Source organism: Passer montanus, unplaced genomic scaffold, assembly GCF_014805655.1.
Source record: "Passer montanus isolate IOZ18808 unplaced genomic scaffold, ASM1480565v1 scaffold142, whole genome shotgun sequence".
NCBI lineage: Eukaryota > Metazoa > Chordata > Aves > Passeriformes > Passeridae > Passer > Passer montanus.
In genome coordinates this window covers 98,694-116,821 of record NW_024361164.1, presented here as the reverse complement: position 1 = coordinate 116,821, position 18,128 = coordinate 98,694, and the positions used below count along the sequence as shown (strand labels likewise).

At 43.2% G+C, this 18,128-nt stretch overlaps 1 protein-coding gene across 14 annotated transcripts in view; it reads right to left on the bottom strand.

Annotated features, from left to right (window-relative positions):
- Positions 1–18,128, bottom strand: part of TANC2 (tetratricopeptide repeat, ankyrin repeat and coiled-coil containing 2) — a 154,024-nt gene that overhangs the window by 53,111 nt on the left and 82,785 nt on the right. For all 14 annotated transcript variants that reach the window (XM_039700623.1, XM_039700622.1, XM_039700624.1 and 11 more), the window contains 3 exons: positions 13,814–14,000; positions 5,728–5,991; positions 3,012–3,137 (listed from right to left, as the gene is read on the bottom strand). In XM_039700623.1, the coding sequence (XP_039556557.1) occupies positions 3,012–3,137; positions 5,728–5,991; positions 13,814–14,000 (577 nt within the window). The remainder of the gene's footprint in view (positions 1–3,011; positions 3,138–5,727; positions 5,992–13,813; positions 14,001–18,128) is intronic.

The following is an 18,128-nucleotide window of genomic DNA, read 5'->3' as shown; positions in this document are numbered from 1 at the left end:
GAGGGAAAATTTCTTCACTTAAAGGGCTGTTCAGCCCTGGCACAGGCTGCCCAGGGCAGTGGTGGAATCCCCATCCCTGGAGGGATTTAAAAGGATGTGGCACTTGTGGACATGGCTCAGTGGTGACCTTATGCAGTGCTTAATGGTTGGATTTGATGAACTTACTGGATACATTTCAACCTTTATGATTGTGATTCTTTCAAGGGTCATCTTAAACATGGGATGAAACCAGTTCCTTTTTTTCCACAGGCTCTGTGTCTAAAAAGGCTAAGCTATTTTTTAGTTTCTAAGAAGCACATGAAACTCTCTTACCCACAAGGCAACAGTATTAAACACATACTGTGAGGAAAATCCCTTGAAAATCATAAAAACAACTTAAGGAAAGCATACCACTGTCATATTACATATACAGATCCACAATATATTGGGGGAGTTGGAACTATCCCTTCCTCCATCCCAAACATCACCCAAAAGTCTTGGTTCTTCCCATCCTGCAACACTTTTGCTGACATTTGCTTTCTGGAGAAGAAAACCCATGGTACATCACAGCCATCAGCTTGTGCCTTGGGTTACAGCAACCTGAAAAGCCTCAGATCCCCAGGGATGAAAATGGGGAAAGCAAAAATTGCCTTCCCCATCCTATCAAAAAGCTGTCACTGGGATGAATCCTTATCACACTCTTAGTGTTGGATTCCTCTATTGCTCCCCTGCTTAAAATAATTGATTTAACAAAAAATAGCAGAGACAATCTCCCATTTAGTCTCTCTCACTGGGATTTTGGAACACTGGGAACAGACAGTGGGCTGTAATGTGTCCCCCAGCACTGGGCCATGAATGTCTTCACAATTTCAGCCCAGTGCCAAGATTAGGGATATTAAAATTAAACACAAGTTTAGGATTTCCAGCTGGAACAAAGAGTTGCAGTTTGTATCAGTCCAGATTGATGCAATTTCACAGCAATAGCTGCAAAATGCAGCATTTCAGGGAAGAGCCCCCCCTTGCATATGCAATGACATGAAAACATTTCCAAATAGTGATGGTTTGCTTTTTCACATCTTCTTCTCCCTCTCTTTTTAACAACAGCACAGCATCTCAGGTAAGATAAGAAACAAACTTAAAGAAATTGAAACACTGCTGCTATTCTCATGCAACTGTCACAAAAAGGGGGAAAAAAAGCCAAAACACAGAAGGAAAATATGTAGTACTACAAGGGTTTCAAAAGTGTGTCTGGAAAACAATTTGATTCTGTTCCTACAATAAAGTTGAATGTTTTGGATGCAATCACTGCAAATTACACAGCCTTGGCAAGCTCCTGCCTCTGAACATATGGAAATTTGGTCTGTCAAACTTTGCTTTCTCCACTTACTGCCTGCTAATGCACTTCTAGAACTGCTTCAGCAGCCAGGAGGATTTCATTGCAGAAATCCTAAACTCACAAACCCATTCTTTGGGGGGCTCATGTGTTTGGTAGAAGGTCCTGCCAGGCTGTACCAGGTCGGGCATGTTGGGTGAAAACCCATCCTGTGCTTTCCAGTTCCACACCCTAAGATGGTGGGCTCCAAAAACCCCCGAGAGAACAGGAAAGTTTCAGGTATGGCCAAAAGAAACCCCTCATCTCTGCACAGGGGAGAATAAACCAGTCCCATGGCACAGAAACAACCTGAAAATATCCCAAATGAGCTTTCTCAGCCACTTACTCATCTGTGCAACAAAAAATGATGGGGCTGAAGCATTAGTCTGGTGATCTGCTGCAGACTCAGGACTGCCACAGTAACAGCTCAAGCACGTGGTGGAAGACTGAGCTCAGATTAAAAGAGGGATGTAAATTGAAGGGTGGGCTACAATCCCAAGGAGATGGTGCAAACTGAGCTAGAGCTGCCTGGGAATAATAAGCAAAATACTAAAATGTCAGCCCTGGCTCCTCTTCTCATTGCTAACGTCTTGTTTGTGGAATTTGCCACAAAGAACCACAAAAATTTCCCCTTCAAAAGGCTTTTTAGAACTCAAAGAGCTGCCTGAATACAGGCATTGTGAGCAGCCCTACAAGCAGTGGCTGAGCTGGTGGTCCCAGCACTGCACTGGGCTCCTTCCCCACTGGCACAGTGCAGAATGCAAGGGGGAACTGCAATCCCTGGCCTTGACTGAAAAAATAAGACAAAACAGGAGCAGTCCATAAAATTTCTCATTTTTAATAACTTATAAAATTATTAAGCCTGAGGAGCCCAGCTGAGAGCTGGGGGTATTCATCCTGGAGAAGAGACAAGAGAAGGCTCTGGGATGATCTTTCAGTGCCTAAAGATGCTCCAAGAGAGCAGGAGAGGGACTTTGGACAAGGGACAGGACAGAGGGCAGGGCTGGAAGAGATATTAGGAAGGAATTGCTCCCTGTGAGGGTGGTGAGGCTCTGAGACAGAGCAGCTGTGGCTGCCCCTGGACCCCTGGCAGTGCCCAAGCCAGGTTGGGCAGGGCTGGGAGCAGCCTGGGCCAGCGGAAGGCGTCCCTGCCATGGCAGGGGTGGCACTGGATGAGCTTTAAGATCCTTTTCAACCCAAACCATTCTGACATTTTGGTTTTCACATGGACATGTGTAGCCATGATATTTTAGTGAGAAATCCTCTGCTAGGATTTTTCCTGTCCAGAGGAGCTGAGAGCCTCAGGAAAGAAATGTCAACAATAACTTTGTGCTGCTGTGGAATGCCACAGGTGCATCTTCCATTGGTCCATGTGGATTGTTTTCAATTAGTGACCAATCACAGCCCCCTGTGCCAAGGCTGTGAGCAGTCACAGGATTTTGTTATGCATTCTATTCTATTCTTGTCTTGGTAGCCTTCTGATCTTCTTCTCTCTGTTCTTTTAGTATGGTTTTACTGTAGTATTTTAATATAATATATAACATAACAAATCAGCCTTCTGATGAAAACCAAGCCAAGTGTCCTCACACAAGGGGTTGCTGAGACAAGAGACACGGATGAAGTTGCCACCCCCAGGATTGAAGCCCCCAGGTGCTCCTACCTCTCAGGTCCTGCTGCGCCCGGGCGCTGGCCACGCTCTGCCGCGGCATCCGCAGCGACGTGCGCAGGGGCGTGTGTCTCTGCTCGTCCAGGTAAGCCAGGTCTTCCAGGTGGGCTGAGCTGGTGGCTGCCACGACAAAGCAAAGAGGTACATCATGCCTGCCTTTTGGATCTCATGCTCCGGTGACTGTATTTTTATTGTTTTTAATGAAATTTTAATGAAAATATATGGAGATGTAAGTACCGTGAGACAACGGAGCTGACGTGAACCAAGAACCATTTTGGTGATTTTTTTCTCATGCTTCATTGGTATTTGCTCTGGTCTGGTCTCCTGTTGGTGTTCCCAAATGAAAGAAGATACCTCCAACTATCCCAGGGTGCTCCAAGCCCTCTGCAACCCAGCTCTGGACATTTCCAGGGATCCAGGGATCCTCTGGGCACCCTGTGCCAGGGCCTGCCCACCCTCACAGGGAAGAATGTGTTGTAAGAATTGCTCCCAGTTGTAAACTGCCCAGTGGCAGCAGGGGCACAATACATTTAGTGACTGTACTTTGTAAGCTGCTATAAAACTGGGTGTTTTTGTGCTGTTTTGGAAGATGTTTGGAAAGAACCTTAAAAAAACAAAAACAAAAACAAAACCCCAAAAAACCCAAAAAAACCCTAAAAAAGAAAAAAAAGGAGAAAAAAAAAAGCCAGCAGGTATAAGTGCTGCTATGCTTTGCTTCCCAAGAACAGACTGTACACAAACTCAACTGTATTTAAAAAAAAAGAAAAAAGAGAAGAACCTGTTTCAGCAAAGCTCTGAATTCATGATTACCTTAAAATGTGGAATATCATGGAATACCACTAAAAGAAGGGCAACTTTTTGCCATTCCCAGCTATACTGTCTCCACATTGATGACCTTGAGGCTCAAAATTAATATACCTATTTTCTGGTGGGTTAATTTTCAGTTGGATTAGTCAACTAATCTGGTTTATCAAGTGGTTACCCAACGTGTGTCACTGGAGCAAGGACATGGAATTGGCAGCTCAGCATTAACTCTTTGAGCAAATCACATTTGCAGACAGACTTAAATCAACCCTGCAACTACACTTGGTTTCCCTTTCTCATTATTCAGGCACAAAGATAATGAGGTTAAACTCTTTGGTGAACATCACCCATATAAATTCACTACCTAAATTTTCTGGTGCCATAAGCATAGAGAAGCTCATATGTGATCATTTGATGATAAAATGTTAAAGCAAATCTTGAATTCTCATCATACTTACTTCCATGATTTAACCTGAGACATGAACTGTGTTAGCTGACATAGAACTTCAAAGCAGCAAAATCTCTACCAAAAAATAAACATCTAGAAGGAAAAGCTGCTCCTGAACTTTACTGGATAGATAGTTTCCTCTTGAAATAGTATTTGCCTCGAAGTGCACCAAGCGAGTCAACAACTTCCAAAGACAATGAAAGGAACACACATGTATTTAAATTTATGGTGTCCAGCCTACTCTGTTTGCTGTGGAAGATGTTTACACAGTGTCCTTTATAAGGAATTCATCTAAAGCAAGCAGGCTATGGAAGCAGAGTTTCTGAGTTTTTTCTATCCCTTCTCTTCAGCCTGGAATTTCAGATTTTCAGTCTGTGCTGCACCTCCATGCTCTGGGCTTGTACTTCACCATCTATAAATCTAATTTCTGCACTGCTTTTAGGTCTGTGACCGGCCAAAGCGGGATTAAAAAGGAAAACTAATCCAGTTATGCAATGCAGCCTGGTTCACCAAGGGATGCTGATTTAACAGACCATATCCCAGGCTCTTTGGGGTATCTCTCACAAGTGTCTCTGGGTTTTCTGGAGCAGCATCCATCAGGACTCAGAATTCAAAGTGTGGATTTCTCCACATGTCTACACAGACACGTTTTATTCCAGAGAAGTTACCCAGCAAGAAAAAAATATGGGGCAATAAAGGAACAGGGAGTAATTCCAGACAAGCAGCTTTGCAGCAAAGCTTTAATATTTCTAATCCCATCTCTTTTTTCTGCCCTGCTGTTACCAGCTCCAGGGGAACGCTCAGCAGGCTGGTAAAAGGCATCAATAAGGTATGGCACAGCATCATTTAGAAATGTTTCAAAGAACAAACATGAATGTAGATGAAATTAATGTTGATTTAATGCCAAGACAAAAAATGTCAGTCACTAGCAAATGCCAGGTGCAGTGAGGTGTGAGATGTTTGGGGCACAGTCCACCAGGAGCAACAGGACCCAGAGCAGCTCTTCTGTAGACAGAAATTACCACGATTCTCTTAACTCCAGAGCTGTTAAGCTCTTCAGAAAACATGAGAGAGGTTATTTTACTTGCAATGAATCCTTTGAAACAGTAGGAATGGCTATGATGTCATGGCACCTTAAACCCAAGACATTTGCATTGTAATGACAGTAAAGAATCTGGCTTTTTCTTTTCAAACATATTCTCCTGTAATCTTGTACAATTTTATAAGAAAGTGATCATAAACTGCTGAAATAACCATTGAACACCATCAGAAACAGTTTTCCACAGAGGAATTTTTCATTTAGAATCAATAAGTCAAACAAAAACCCATTTTTGCCATTCTTAAGTATGATGACTCCAGGAAGGAGATTTCTTCTCGGATAAGGAAACACAAGAAGGGCTGTGGCATCTGTGTGCTGTGTCTGGCTCTGACCTAAAGGCACAAACATGAATTTCTTACCTGCTACTGAATTTGGCCGTGGCATAAGGTACAGAGGAATTGACTGCACTGACTGGGACAGGACTGTCTCCAGGTTCCTCTCGGGGATTTTGTTGAGGCTGTAGGTGGAGGCTGACATGTTCTCATCCACGCGGTACAGGCACGAGTCCATGCTGGATTTCTGGGATTGCCACTGTTTCAGGTTTCCCCCAGATCCAAGTTCCTTACTGCTTTCCCCTCCATATTTAGTACGTTCCACATTTTCAGAGTAACTTGTCAATGTAGCTTGAAGGAAGAAATTATAAACAGAATTAGTAACAAAGAAAGAATGGCTTGAACACACGCTGCTCAATGCTGAGCTGAGCCATGCAAGAGCCAAAAATGATCTTCATCATATTTTCCATATCCGCATAAATCAGAGATTATGGATTTTAGTTTAATGATACTGTTTCTGCTTACGACTTCTAAAAGAACATTTAAGCTCTAATGTTTTGGCTCATACTGTTAAAAGCCATTTGTAATTACAAAGAGTATTAAAAATTCTGTGCTGCGTTGTATTCAAATACACCATTCCAGAAAGAACAGAAATTATTTAGGAGGAAATATTACCATGGCTCCTCATGTCTTTTAATTGGCATCATAGTTTCTACCTTTCCTTTTCCAGGGAATGTTTGCAGAAGTTTGCCAGGTCTTACAGGGTCTGACACTGAGAAGCCTCCACTGACCTGCCTGAACAATCAGCCCCCATGGATTGGTTTGGTTCAGAAACTGAACCCCTTATCTCATTTGACTGACAGTAAGTTTTTATGAAGCTTTAACTGTGATCCACTCAGCTTCCCCTATATTATTTCATTTTACAGATGAGGATGGTTGCTATATTGACTTTTTGGGAAGTGACAACACTCAATTGATCCAGAACACCCCCATGTTCTCCCCATTTGTGTTTTCTCTTCTGGATTACAGTGTAGTTACCCCCTGGCTGTAAATCCCTTTGGCCTATTGACTTTTCTCTCATCTTTATTGCCCAATGTATTCATTCAAGGTCATAATCTTAGTCACAAATTGGGACAAGGTCCCAACACTCACACCAGCTTATCTGAGTGTGCTGGAGAATCACAGAATTCTGTAAGGAAGGGACCTTACAGACCCCCTGCCACCCCCTTCCACCATCCCAGGGTGGTCCAAGCTCTGCCCAACCTGGCCTTGGACACTTCCAGGAACTGGGCAGAGGCAACCTGGGATAGTGGAAGCAACCTGGGATAGTGGAAGTCACAGCTTCTCTGGGAAACCCTTTCCTTATCCATCCTAACCAACCCCACAACAGCTTCAATCTTTACCCCTATTTCCATGGCTTGATCAGTATTTGGTTTCTTTCTAAGGAGTGGGCTCAGTACCTTTGCATCCCATCAAATGTTCCAAATTTTAGTTGCTTGCAACGTGTTTTGGAATTTGAAACCAACACATGAAACTGCTAGGAAATGGTATTTGTTTGTTGGCATTTATACACAGGCTTGCTGTCAGGTAAACATATTTATGATTTAGGATAAGAAAATCAGATAAAACCAGAAAACAGTTATTCACACATTTCTCTTGCTCCCTCAAATTGGCTGAGAAATATCTGTGAAATGATTCTCTATAAAAAAACTCCATTTCAAAGACTGGGTTTGCAGGGCAAGGCATGCCATGTTTTCTATTCACAGAAAAAAATCCCCATTGATCCATTAGGATCCGTTAATTTTAAAAGCCTATATCAGTATGTGTCTAATTAGTCTTTGTAGAAACAAATCAGCAGCTGACATCAGTCATCTTCCAACACATCAAACTGAGGAAAAACAAAATAACCATGTGTCAAAATAAGTTTTCTTTAAGTGAAACAACAAAAAAGAAAAAAGAGCTATTAAGTCCTGCTGCCCCTTTTTCTAATCAACAATTTGTGTTCATTCTAAACATAATTTTCTCTAGTTTACACTAAAGCTGTTTTATGTGCAAACTCATCATTGAATCAGATATTTAGGACTGTTCCCTGTGGATTAATTTACCTGCTGAACAGCCCTGGATGATCTAAGTGCTGCTGCACATGCTGAAGTGATGGCTCTATGGATTTAATCTCTTCTAGGAGCTATTTTAAACCAAAATAATTTTAACTTCCATTAAAAAGCAAAAGCATCAGGTTAGCTGTGAGTCAGCAACATGAACTGACGTGCTGAGCACATCTCCCACAGTGTGACCCCCAGAGCTGCTCAGACACTGCACCTTCACAGTGACAACTGGAGAAAGCACATTTCAGAAAGATAATTCCAAAACATTTACGTTACCTGCAACTAAGATGTTGAGTGATACTCAGGGGAGAAAAGTTGTGAAACACCAGATTGGCAGATAAATACAATGGAAATGCAAAGATTTGGGCAGCCCTGAAATGGTCAGGGAGTTGGATCAGGTGATCACTGTAGGTCCCTTCACAGTGAAATGAAATATTCTATTCTATTCTATTCTATTCTATTCTATTCTATTCTATTCTATTCTATTCTATTCTATTCCATTCCATTCCATTCCATTCCATCCCATCCCATCCCATCCCATCCCATCCCATCCCATCCCATCCCATCCCATCCCATCCCATCCCATCCCCTTCTTCTCCATTCCATTCTGACAGGATGAGAGGAAAAAGCCTCAAGTTGCACCAAGGAAGGTGAAGGTTGGACATTAGGGAAAATTTCTTCATTGAAAAGATGGTAAAGTCCTGGAACAGGCTGTCCAGGTCAGTGATGGAATAACCATCCCTGGAAACATTCCAAAAACGTGGATGTGGCACCTGGGGACACTGCAAGGGGACTGAAATTAGCTGGTCCTTAAAGGTCCCTTCCAACACAAACCACTCTATAATTCTATGATTTTTAAACACATGCACACCTCATTAATCAAAAGCTCAAAAAAAATTGCAACCTTTGAACTGACAGCGTGCTCTAAACTGGGAAGAGATCAAATGATGAACTGATGAACTCAAATCCATCAAAGAGCAGGAATTTTTGCCTTAAGCCATCTGCAGAGAGGCAGATCCTTCAACCCCAGTCTCCAGGGGACAGGTGGGACACGCTGGGGGGGCCACAGCAGGAACCCACTGGGGCACTGGAGGCTACAGAAGGACACTTGAGGCTCATCAATTACTAAATCCAGACAAAAAAGAGCAACCCTGGTGAAAAAAAAACAGAATCTTGCCATGCCTGGGCCCCACTCCATCAGATCATGCCAACCAGTGCGTGCTGGCGAGCTGGGAGCAAACAAAACTGCAAGGATGGAGAAGGATGGGACAGCGTGTGAATCACACACAGAACAAGAGAAACCTGACACAAACAGCTGAGGTTCTCTATAGCACCCAAGTAATACCACAGGGACATAAATATAGACGTGTGTGCATATAGATCTGTGTATTTATGGATACATAGCTGTGTCTCCAGTCTCACGCTGTTTAATGTGAGCACAGACAGAATTTGAGGCATCCAGAGCATCTGACTGCTGGAAAGCACATAATGAATGATATCCCATGGAAAGCCCCTCGGATGGGTGTGCAGGCAGTGTGGTGCCCGTCCACAATCCTGTCTGCAGCTTTTTCCTGGGATTTGCTGAGTCTCTGTCCCCATGATCCCACCCACAGCACCAGCACCAGCTCCAAGCAGCTCTGCAGGCACATGGACTGTGGTGCCAGGAGGGAATACTCTCCAGAAGTGCTGGAGTCACTTCACAATCCCACCCTGCTTTGAGCACTCCAGATTTACTCCTGTGTTTCCTCTGTCAAACTTTCCTTTTCCATTGTGGCTCGTTTCCCTTGGAAACAGAAGTTCTGATTAGAACTTTTTGCTAATAACATGGGTGAAATATTTTAATTTCTTTGGGGAAATAACAGAGCTGTACTGAAGCAGCAGCAGCCCCCCCAGACAGCACCTCAGCACTACAAACTGCACTACACTTCTCAAGACAGTTTTGTATATTTACAGGCCACAAATATTATTTCTCATTTAGCTGCAAGCTGGCCTATGCCCTGGGTGCTTTTCAACTGAATGTGTTTCTAGTCAAACACACAAGGGAATTTTTACCATCCCATCCAATTCTGTTTGAGGCAAAGACCATGCCTGGAAAACATCAACCTTTACATTCATCTTCCAGCTGTAACTGTGGGAGAAGCAGTTTTTGTAGGTCCCACGTGACAGTGACCAACATCTGTATCATTAATTATATGTAAAGATTTATAGTGCCTCAAGTAAGAAACAGGGATTTTGTTGATTTAAAGAAATAACTGCGGCAAAGCAATGAGCTTTCATATGCTGCACTGCAACGAGCTCCAAACCCAGCCTGAATTAACCTCATTTCACTTCAGCACCTCTTGCCTCATTTCATTAGAGATGTCCCAGCTAACACGTACAAGTTGGCAAGGAGTGAAATAAATTTTTTACCCTAATCTACATAAGCCTCCATAAACTCAGCCACAGAAGGATACACCTAAATATAGCCACATCACCCCAGACCACTCCAGCTGCCAAACAGAAAAATCTGGCAGGCAGGAAGTGTAAGTCCAAACTGTTCCCAAGGGCCAGCAGCAGCCTCGTGCAGTCACACGCTGTCTGTGCCCCAAAAACCTCGGTGCCCCTTTAGAACATTATTCTCTGCTGGACACCACCAGGCAGTGAGTTTATGGCATCTCCATACAAAAAATAAAAACAACCCCAAAAGCCCTGAGGTCTGTCCTGCTCAAGGCTTGAGGCCAAAATCCACAGCACTTGCTGGATGTTTAACTTCTCTATCAACAGTGGTCTCAAACAGGAGAAAAAGACAATTAAAATTGTTGGCTTAATTCACATAAACAATCCCACAAATAGATAGACATTAAACAGGTAAAGCCATTTCTGTGTCAGGCCTGGGGGTGTTATAAATCATGGTGAGCATGCAAAATGTCCTAAAATGTAATGAAAAATACCTCGACAGTAGCATCACCTGACCCTAAATCCGCTCTGTGCTAAATCTGAATTCCCTGCTGCACCAGCTGACAAGCAGGATGAGGAATGGGATAAAGAATGGGATGACAAATGGGATGATTGCCTTGCAGGGCTCTATCCTGGCTGCTACCCAGGCTGGAAATGCAAGGTCTGGGTAAAACAGTTCTGCAGGAGAGCCAGACCCTTCCACCTCCTGGGCCCAGCTCCCTGCAAGCACTGTGAGACAGAACAGCTAGCACAGCTTCTGTTTAGAAACTGCAGATTATTACTTGCAGAAACAAGGTAATTACTGTTTTAAGCACACTCCACTACTGTAACCATGAAAGAAATCTGTTAGAAAGGTCCCAACTCTAATAGAGGTAGCAGCCTTAATGATCTTTACCAAAACATCAACTCTCTTTGGGGAATGAGCCCAACTAGAAGCCACTGAGAGTCAAAAAAAGATCTGTAATTCTCAGAAATGTTATTCATTATTAACAGAGCATTTCATAATACTGATGAGAATGTCAGAATTCAAATGCTTTAACTCTAAGATCATAAAAATATTTAACCTGAGTTAAATTTATCTTGATGTGTCTTTTGAGCTTTGTTCCCTTCTCAAAGCAGATGAAGTTGGAAGCAAATCCATCTTGTTTCATTGTCAGCAGCATCTATTCTGCTTAGCAGCATCTATTTTGCTTAGCAGGCACTTGGACAAATTTATTAACAAACCTATTTTTAACCCAGAAACACATACATCTGTAGAAGGCAGCATCTTGATGAAAGCTTAGGAATAAAAGGAAAAAAATAGCAAAAAAAAAAGAGTAACTGGAAGAAGCTACAGGCCAGGGATTCCCAGGATGGAATAGGGCTATTTTATATGTTATTTTCCATCAAGGAAATCCACAAAATCTAAGTGAAGACATCTTGTCCATACAGTACCAGACCCGTGCACTTCACTGAAGCAGCGGGGCCAGACAGTGCTCCCTTTGAAGCTGCTTTCCCCTCACAGCTGTGTCCCTGCACAGGATGATCCCCTGACACTTCAGCAGGGAACAGAGTGCAGACCATCACAGGGAAAAGCGTGGCCCCATTTCAACTCGGGGTATGAACACACTCCTACAGGAGGATGCCACATGGAAAACAGCCATTCCTTAGGAGAATGCTGCTAATGATATAAAGTGCTGCTTGAACTTCACTTGGATAAGCTTTGCATACTGGCAAGGAAAGTTTGCTGGTTATTTCAAAGGACTGCTAAGACTGGTGGAGGTTTTCCTGTATTCTGCTGCATTTCAGCAGCAAAGTTTCCAAGCTCACGCTGGAGGGGCCGTGAGGTGCAAAGTTCCCTCAGAGCAGCACATGATTCTTTGACCAGTTTTCTTTTCAGTAGCAGATTTTTGAACATTAACAGTTGGCTGCTTTTACATAGTGAGAGCCAAAAAATCCTGGAAGCTATTCAGAGGTTACAGTCAGGTCAGGATTTTCACCAGCCATTCTGTTTTATATGGAAAGGATTCCGTGGCATCCAGGAGAAAGGGCTGACTTGCTCCTACCTCTGCTCTTGTCTCACCTTCTCCCCCATTCCCCATTGCTTTTATTTCACAAATAAAGAATATCTGAATTTTGAAGATCTGGACCTTGTAATTTTTTTTATCCTTTCAACCTTTGCTCAGCTCTTAGAACCAAGTGACAGCTTGGGCAGAGGCAGGACCCAGCTGGGATCAAACACCCACGTGTGCTCACTGTGACCCTCAGCCCAGCCCAGCTTTGGGGCTGGATGTGGGAGAAGCTGCAGCTCTGCTGGTGGGATATGGTGAGCAGGGAAGTGAGGGGGTGGGATCCTGCAGTGACTTTGCCCAGGATTCATTAACCTACTTTGGCACACAGCTCAGAATAGCTCACCCATTTGCATTTTAAGATCACGCAGGCAGAAGTGCTGCAAGGGTTGCTGTGGCATCCAGGAGCTGAACTAAGCCCAGATTCCCTGATCAGCCAAGCAAAATGTTAACCACTAGTGCAACTAACCTTCCCAAATTATCAACCTGCCTTTCTTGGTTTTTTTTCTTAAACACTACATAAATCGTTAGCAAAATAAAATCTTCTTCAGCTGGGGAAATACTCAACCTAGAATATATAGCAAAGACACCCAAGTGACAATCATCCTGTTTGATATCATACAAACATTAATGTTTTCCACTGTGCCTGGACAGGTACTGAACAAAATTAATCTGTGTATATTTTCTTCAGATTCTTTACACCTGCAACAGATCACTCAAATGAGAAACCTGCTACAGCACCTACCAAAATTCACTGAAATTTGTGATAATTTAGTTCAGCTCCTCCTGCCCAAGGCTTCCTCTTGCACTATTTAAACCATTTCCAGAAGTAAATTAATTGATGTGAAGTTATCAACCTCATACATCCCACTTTTCACCAACTACTATATAGTTTTACCTATGAGGAATGGAAGATGGAGGTGTACAGATAACCTTGGTCATTGCAGTATAAACCTGAATAATGTAAAACCATTCCCTAATTAGCAAATACAGATAAATAATGTTATCTCAGTAGAGCACTGCATCCAGCTCTGGGGTCCCCATGAAACAGCTGGGGTGAGTCCAGAGCATCACTGAGTTGATGACATGCCTGGAATCCCTCTGCTCTGGAGCCAGGCTGGGAGAGCAGGGGATTTTCAGCCTGGAGAACAGAAGGCTCCAGGGAAACCTCAGAGCCCCTTCTGGTGTCTAAGGGGGCTCCAAGAGAGCTGGACAGGGACTTGGGACAAGGGCCTGGAGTGGCAGGATGAGGGGGAATGGCTCCCACTGCCAGAAGGCAGGGCTGGATGGGATACTGGGAAGGGATTGTTCCCTGGGAAGGTGGGCAGGCCCTGGCACAGGGTGCCCAGAGTGGCTGTCCCTGCATCCCTGGCAGCGCCCAAGGCCAGGCTGGACAGGACTTCACCTGGAACAGTGGAAGGAGTCCCTGCCATGGCAGGGCGTGGAACTGGATGATCTTTAAGACCCCTTCCAACTCAAACCAGGGATTCTCTGACTACTTGTTAGACCAGCCCAGCACACTGAGGGCTCCGCCAGCAGCAGCGAGGAGGAAGAGGAGGATGAAGAGCACGGCCCGGCACTCACCGATGATGCCGCTGTCTCTGCTCTCCAGCGTGGACGTGGGGCTGGTGACAGCCCCGTAGGTGCAGTCCTTGGCCGTGACGCTGGCGCTGACGGGGGGCAGCGTGGAGCAGGGGCTGCTGGCGGGCGGCGAGGCCGTGCTGCTGGTCAGCGTGGAGCAGGGGCTGATGCGCTGCGTCACCGCCGAGCTCTGCAAAGCAAAAACAGCCCATCACTCACCACGGGGGGAAAGGCTGGCTGCAGCTCACACTCTGGAGGGTTTGCTTTGTCTGGTGAGGCTGAAAAGCGCTTTGCAGTTTGGAATGGAAACGTCCGCTGGGCCGCCCCCCACCTGGGGCAGACACTGGGCTCGTTTTCTCCTTCACGCCTCAGAGATCCCTGACTGCCTCCGTGTGCAATAGGAGCCACAGGAAACATAAACAGCAGAATTTATCAAAAGCCTGATTCCATACTTGATCGGGAGTTTTGGTTTTTAGCACCAAACTAAAAGCTTGAAAGAAAAAAGCACAAATAAGCAAAAACTGTGGCAGAAAGGTAAATTTGGTGCCTCTGTTAAAGTGGTGAGCTCTGTGATTCCATACTTGATCGGGAGTTTTGGTTTTTAGCACCAAACTAAAAGCTTGAAAGAAAAAAGCACAAATAAGCAAAAACTGTGGCAGAAAGGTAAATTTGGTGCCTCTGTTAAAGTGGTGAGCTCTGTGATTCCATACTTGATCGGGAGTTTTGGTTTTTAGCACCAAACTAAAAGCTTGAAAGAAAAAAGCACAAATAAGCAAAAACTGTGGCAGAAAGGTAAATTTGGTGCCTCTGTTAAAGTGGTGAGCTCTGCGATTCCATACTTGATTAGGAGTTTTGGTTGTTTTTTAGCACCGAAAAGCTTGAAAGAAAAAAGCAAATAAGCAAAAACCATGACAGAAAGGTAAATTTGGTGCCTCTGTTAAAGTGGTGAGCTCTGTGATTCCATACTTGATGGGGAGTTTTGGTTTTTAGCACCGAACTGAAAGCTTGAAAGAAAAAAGCACAAATAAGCAAAAACTGTGGCAGAAAGGTAAATTTGGTGCCTCTGTTAAAGTGGAGAGCTCTGGGGTGGGAAACACACAGTGTGATCTCACCTTTACTTACAGTTACAGTCACCATATCCAGGAAATCCTGCAAAGACCTCTAGGCCATTCCCATCTGCTCAGAATCCTTGTGGGGCTGCAGTTTTTATTTTGCCCAATTAATGTTTCCTCCATTCCAGGAAAACAACAGAGATCCTTTCTCTAGATACCAGATGGCCTTTCCCTGCCCAGGCATGCTTTCCCCACCAGATGAAGTTTAAACAAACCCTCAATAATATGGAAAATAAAGCAGCACAAAGAAGATGAAGTTTTAAAAGTGATTTTTGGTAAGACCCTATAGGAACCTGGTGGAGTTTATCCACCTGATCCTGTGCAGGGAGATGGATTTATTAAAAATCCAAAATCATTCTTGAATTCAATTTGATATATGACAGAGCCCTTGTTTTAACTGCAGGCTACTGGATACAGAAGATCCTCTGGAAAAAGCTTCATTACCTGTCATGCACTTTCTCTCTCTTTCCATATCCTCATACTGCAAGTTTTTCAGATATTTAAATATACCACTGATTTTGCTAAATCTGCTTTTAATTTTACAAAATTATTTCTAGCTTATTCATTGTAGTGGCCAAATTAAAAACTACTTGTGTGCCATATTCAATGAGAATATTCCATTATTTTTTTCCTTTTAATTGACAGGGTTTATTATTATTATTCTTAATACAACCTAACACAGGGCTCTTCTTGGCTTGTGTCACACAGATGTTTTCACCCATCACAGTGGAACTATCTTGTGATTTATCACAGCTGACGGGACTCCATCAGCACACCTCAGCCATCTAATCTGTTTTTCCCAATATTTTCTTTAACTCGTTGACAATCCAATGAACTGCATCAAGTTTAAGGTAATATAACTGGGGAGCTTTGGACAAGGAAGGCCAAGGGTGCATGTGGAAGAGTCATGGTGGCAGGGGAATGAAGCTTCTCTGCCCAGCTCTGCTCAGTTCCATGTCCTTTTTATGTTGGGAATTGTACAGAGAATTCCAGGTGGGGAATAACCCAACCCAGTCTCAGCTGGGCCTGCTTGAAGCAGGTTGGTTTAGATGAAGAAGTGCCTGCCAATCTCAAACTACAGCATTTGATCAGTTTACATATGGGATCTTCAAGAATGTAAAGCTTTATTACTATTATAAATTCTTTACGGTGGAGTTATTCTATATCTTTGTTTTAACTGTCATTTTAAACAAATCCCCACTGAAACTTATCTCAGTACAAAATAACATCCGCTAACTTTAAAACACAGAAATCACTGCACTTTAAAGCAAATTAAAATTCAGTGCAAGGATGGTACACTTATCTTCCCTCCAGCTGATAAAACTATTGTTTCATGAAATGCCAGAAGTGATAGAAGTTCCTTTATTTGCTGTGTTATCAATGCAGCTCCTGAAGAACAAGCTCCTTGCAACTGGAAATTATGAAATAACACACTATATCACTTGGCATTGATTGACATGTTTTATTTTTGTATTGATATAGAAAAATGTTCCTCTATATGAGTTTTAAATATAAATTTCCATTGACAGAACATTCTGTATTATTATTGCTGCTGTTTCATCTGTCACATTTTCACTGAACTTTGAAAAATTACTCTGTTCTGCCAGAACCTCAGTGTCCTTTGTGCTGCTCTGGCAGACAACACAGTTAGAAAGAATTTCCCAAAAAGCAGGGAAAAAAGGATTTAATCCTCAGCATTTGAGATCTCCCATTAATGAAATCACAATTAAAATCACAGAAAACAGATTATTACAATCTGGATTAGAGAATATATCCTTGGATATATACAAAATAAGGCAACTGGGGGAAAAGGCATTGTAGAATGTAGAGATTGGGCAGTTTCAGTGCAAATACTCCCATCCCTTATCTTCCTTTCAGCTTAAGCACTGGTGAGATGGCAAATAATTATTGTCTCGCCTGAGAAGGCAAAGCATGGCTGGAATAACAAGCAGCAGCTTTTGATACAAAGAATGTTTTCTTTGCTGAGCTCATGTAAATTAACACATTAAAACCAAAAAATTGTTCTAATTTTTAGATTCAAGTGCAAACTACTGGTCAAAGTCTCAATCAGGTTTTAATTAATCAATGGCTAACAGAAGAATTAATTTAATTCATGCAAATCCCATAAATGTCTCATTGCGTGATTTTCAACATGACTGGAATAAGGCAGTGGAAGAAATTCAGTTTGGGATGGAGATCTGGAGAGGTTTTCCCAAAAATTTGCTGCAATTCAAAGCAGCTTTAGCTTGGAGAGGATTTGTTGGCTGAGACAGCCAGTGGGAGATGGCAGAGTCACAAGAGAGCCCCAAAAGGGTGAGAGGGCTGGGCTGAGGTGGAGAGGCTGATGGAGAAGGTTCATTCAGCCTACAGAAAGGACAGGTACACTGCATCCAAGGAGAGCTGCACCCTTCCACTACCTGCAGGGCCTGCAGGGAAGATAAAACCATGCTCCTGTCAGAACTGGAAAGGGAAGGGACAAGGAGCTACAGCCACAGCTTCCACTGAGGACATTTTCTACTGTTGTGGTGATTTTTTCATGTGCGAGGATACAAGGCTTGACTCTATTTTCTTCAGAAGGTTGATTTATTATGTTATGTATTATATCAAACTACTGCATTAAAACTATACTAAAAGAACAGAGAGAGAGGAAGATCAGAAGGCTACAAAGAACAAGAATGGAATGGAATGGAATGGAATGGAATGGAATGGAATGGAATAGAATAGAATAGAATAGAATAGAATAGAATAGAATAGAATAGAATAGAATAGAATAGAATAGAATAGAATGCATAACAAAATTTTGTGATTGCTCACAGCCTTGGCACAGGGGGCTGTGATTGGTCACTAACTGAAAACAATCGACATGGACCAGTGGAAGATGAACCTGGTGCATTCCACAGTTATTGTTTACATTTCTTTCCTGAGGCTCTCAGCTCCTCAGGACGGGAAAAATCCTAGCAGAGGATTTTTCATAAAATATCATAGCTACATTCTACTAGGTAGTAGAAAAATGTTTTTCACAGTTGAAGTTGGTGAGCCCCAAGACAGGCTGCCAGGAGAACACACTGATCTCTACAAACCTTCAAACCCTGCCTGGATGAGCCCTGAGAACCCTGAAGGTCCCTCCCTGAAGCCAGCTCTGCACCCAGGGCTGCATGGATGGGCTGACCTCAAGAGGTCACTTCCAGACTTGAGAACTCCAGGAT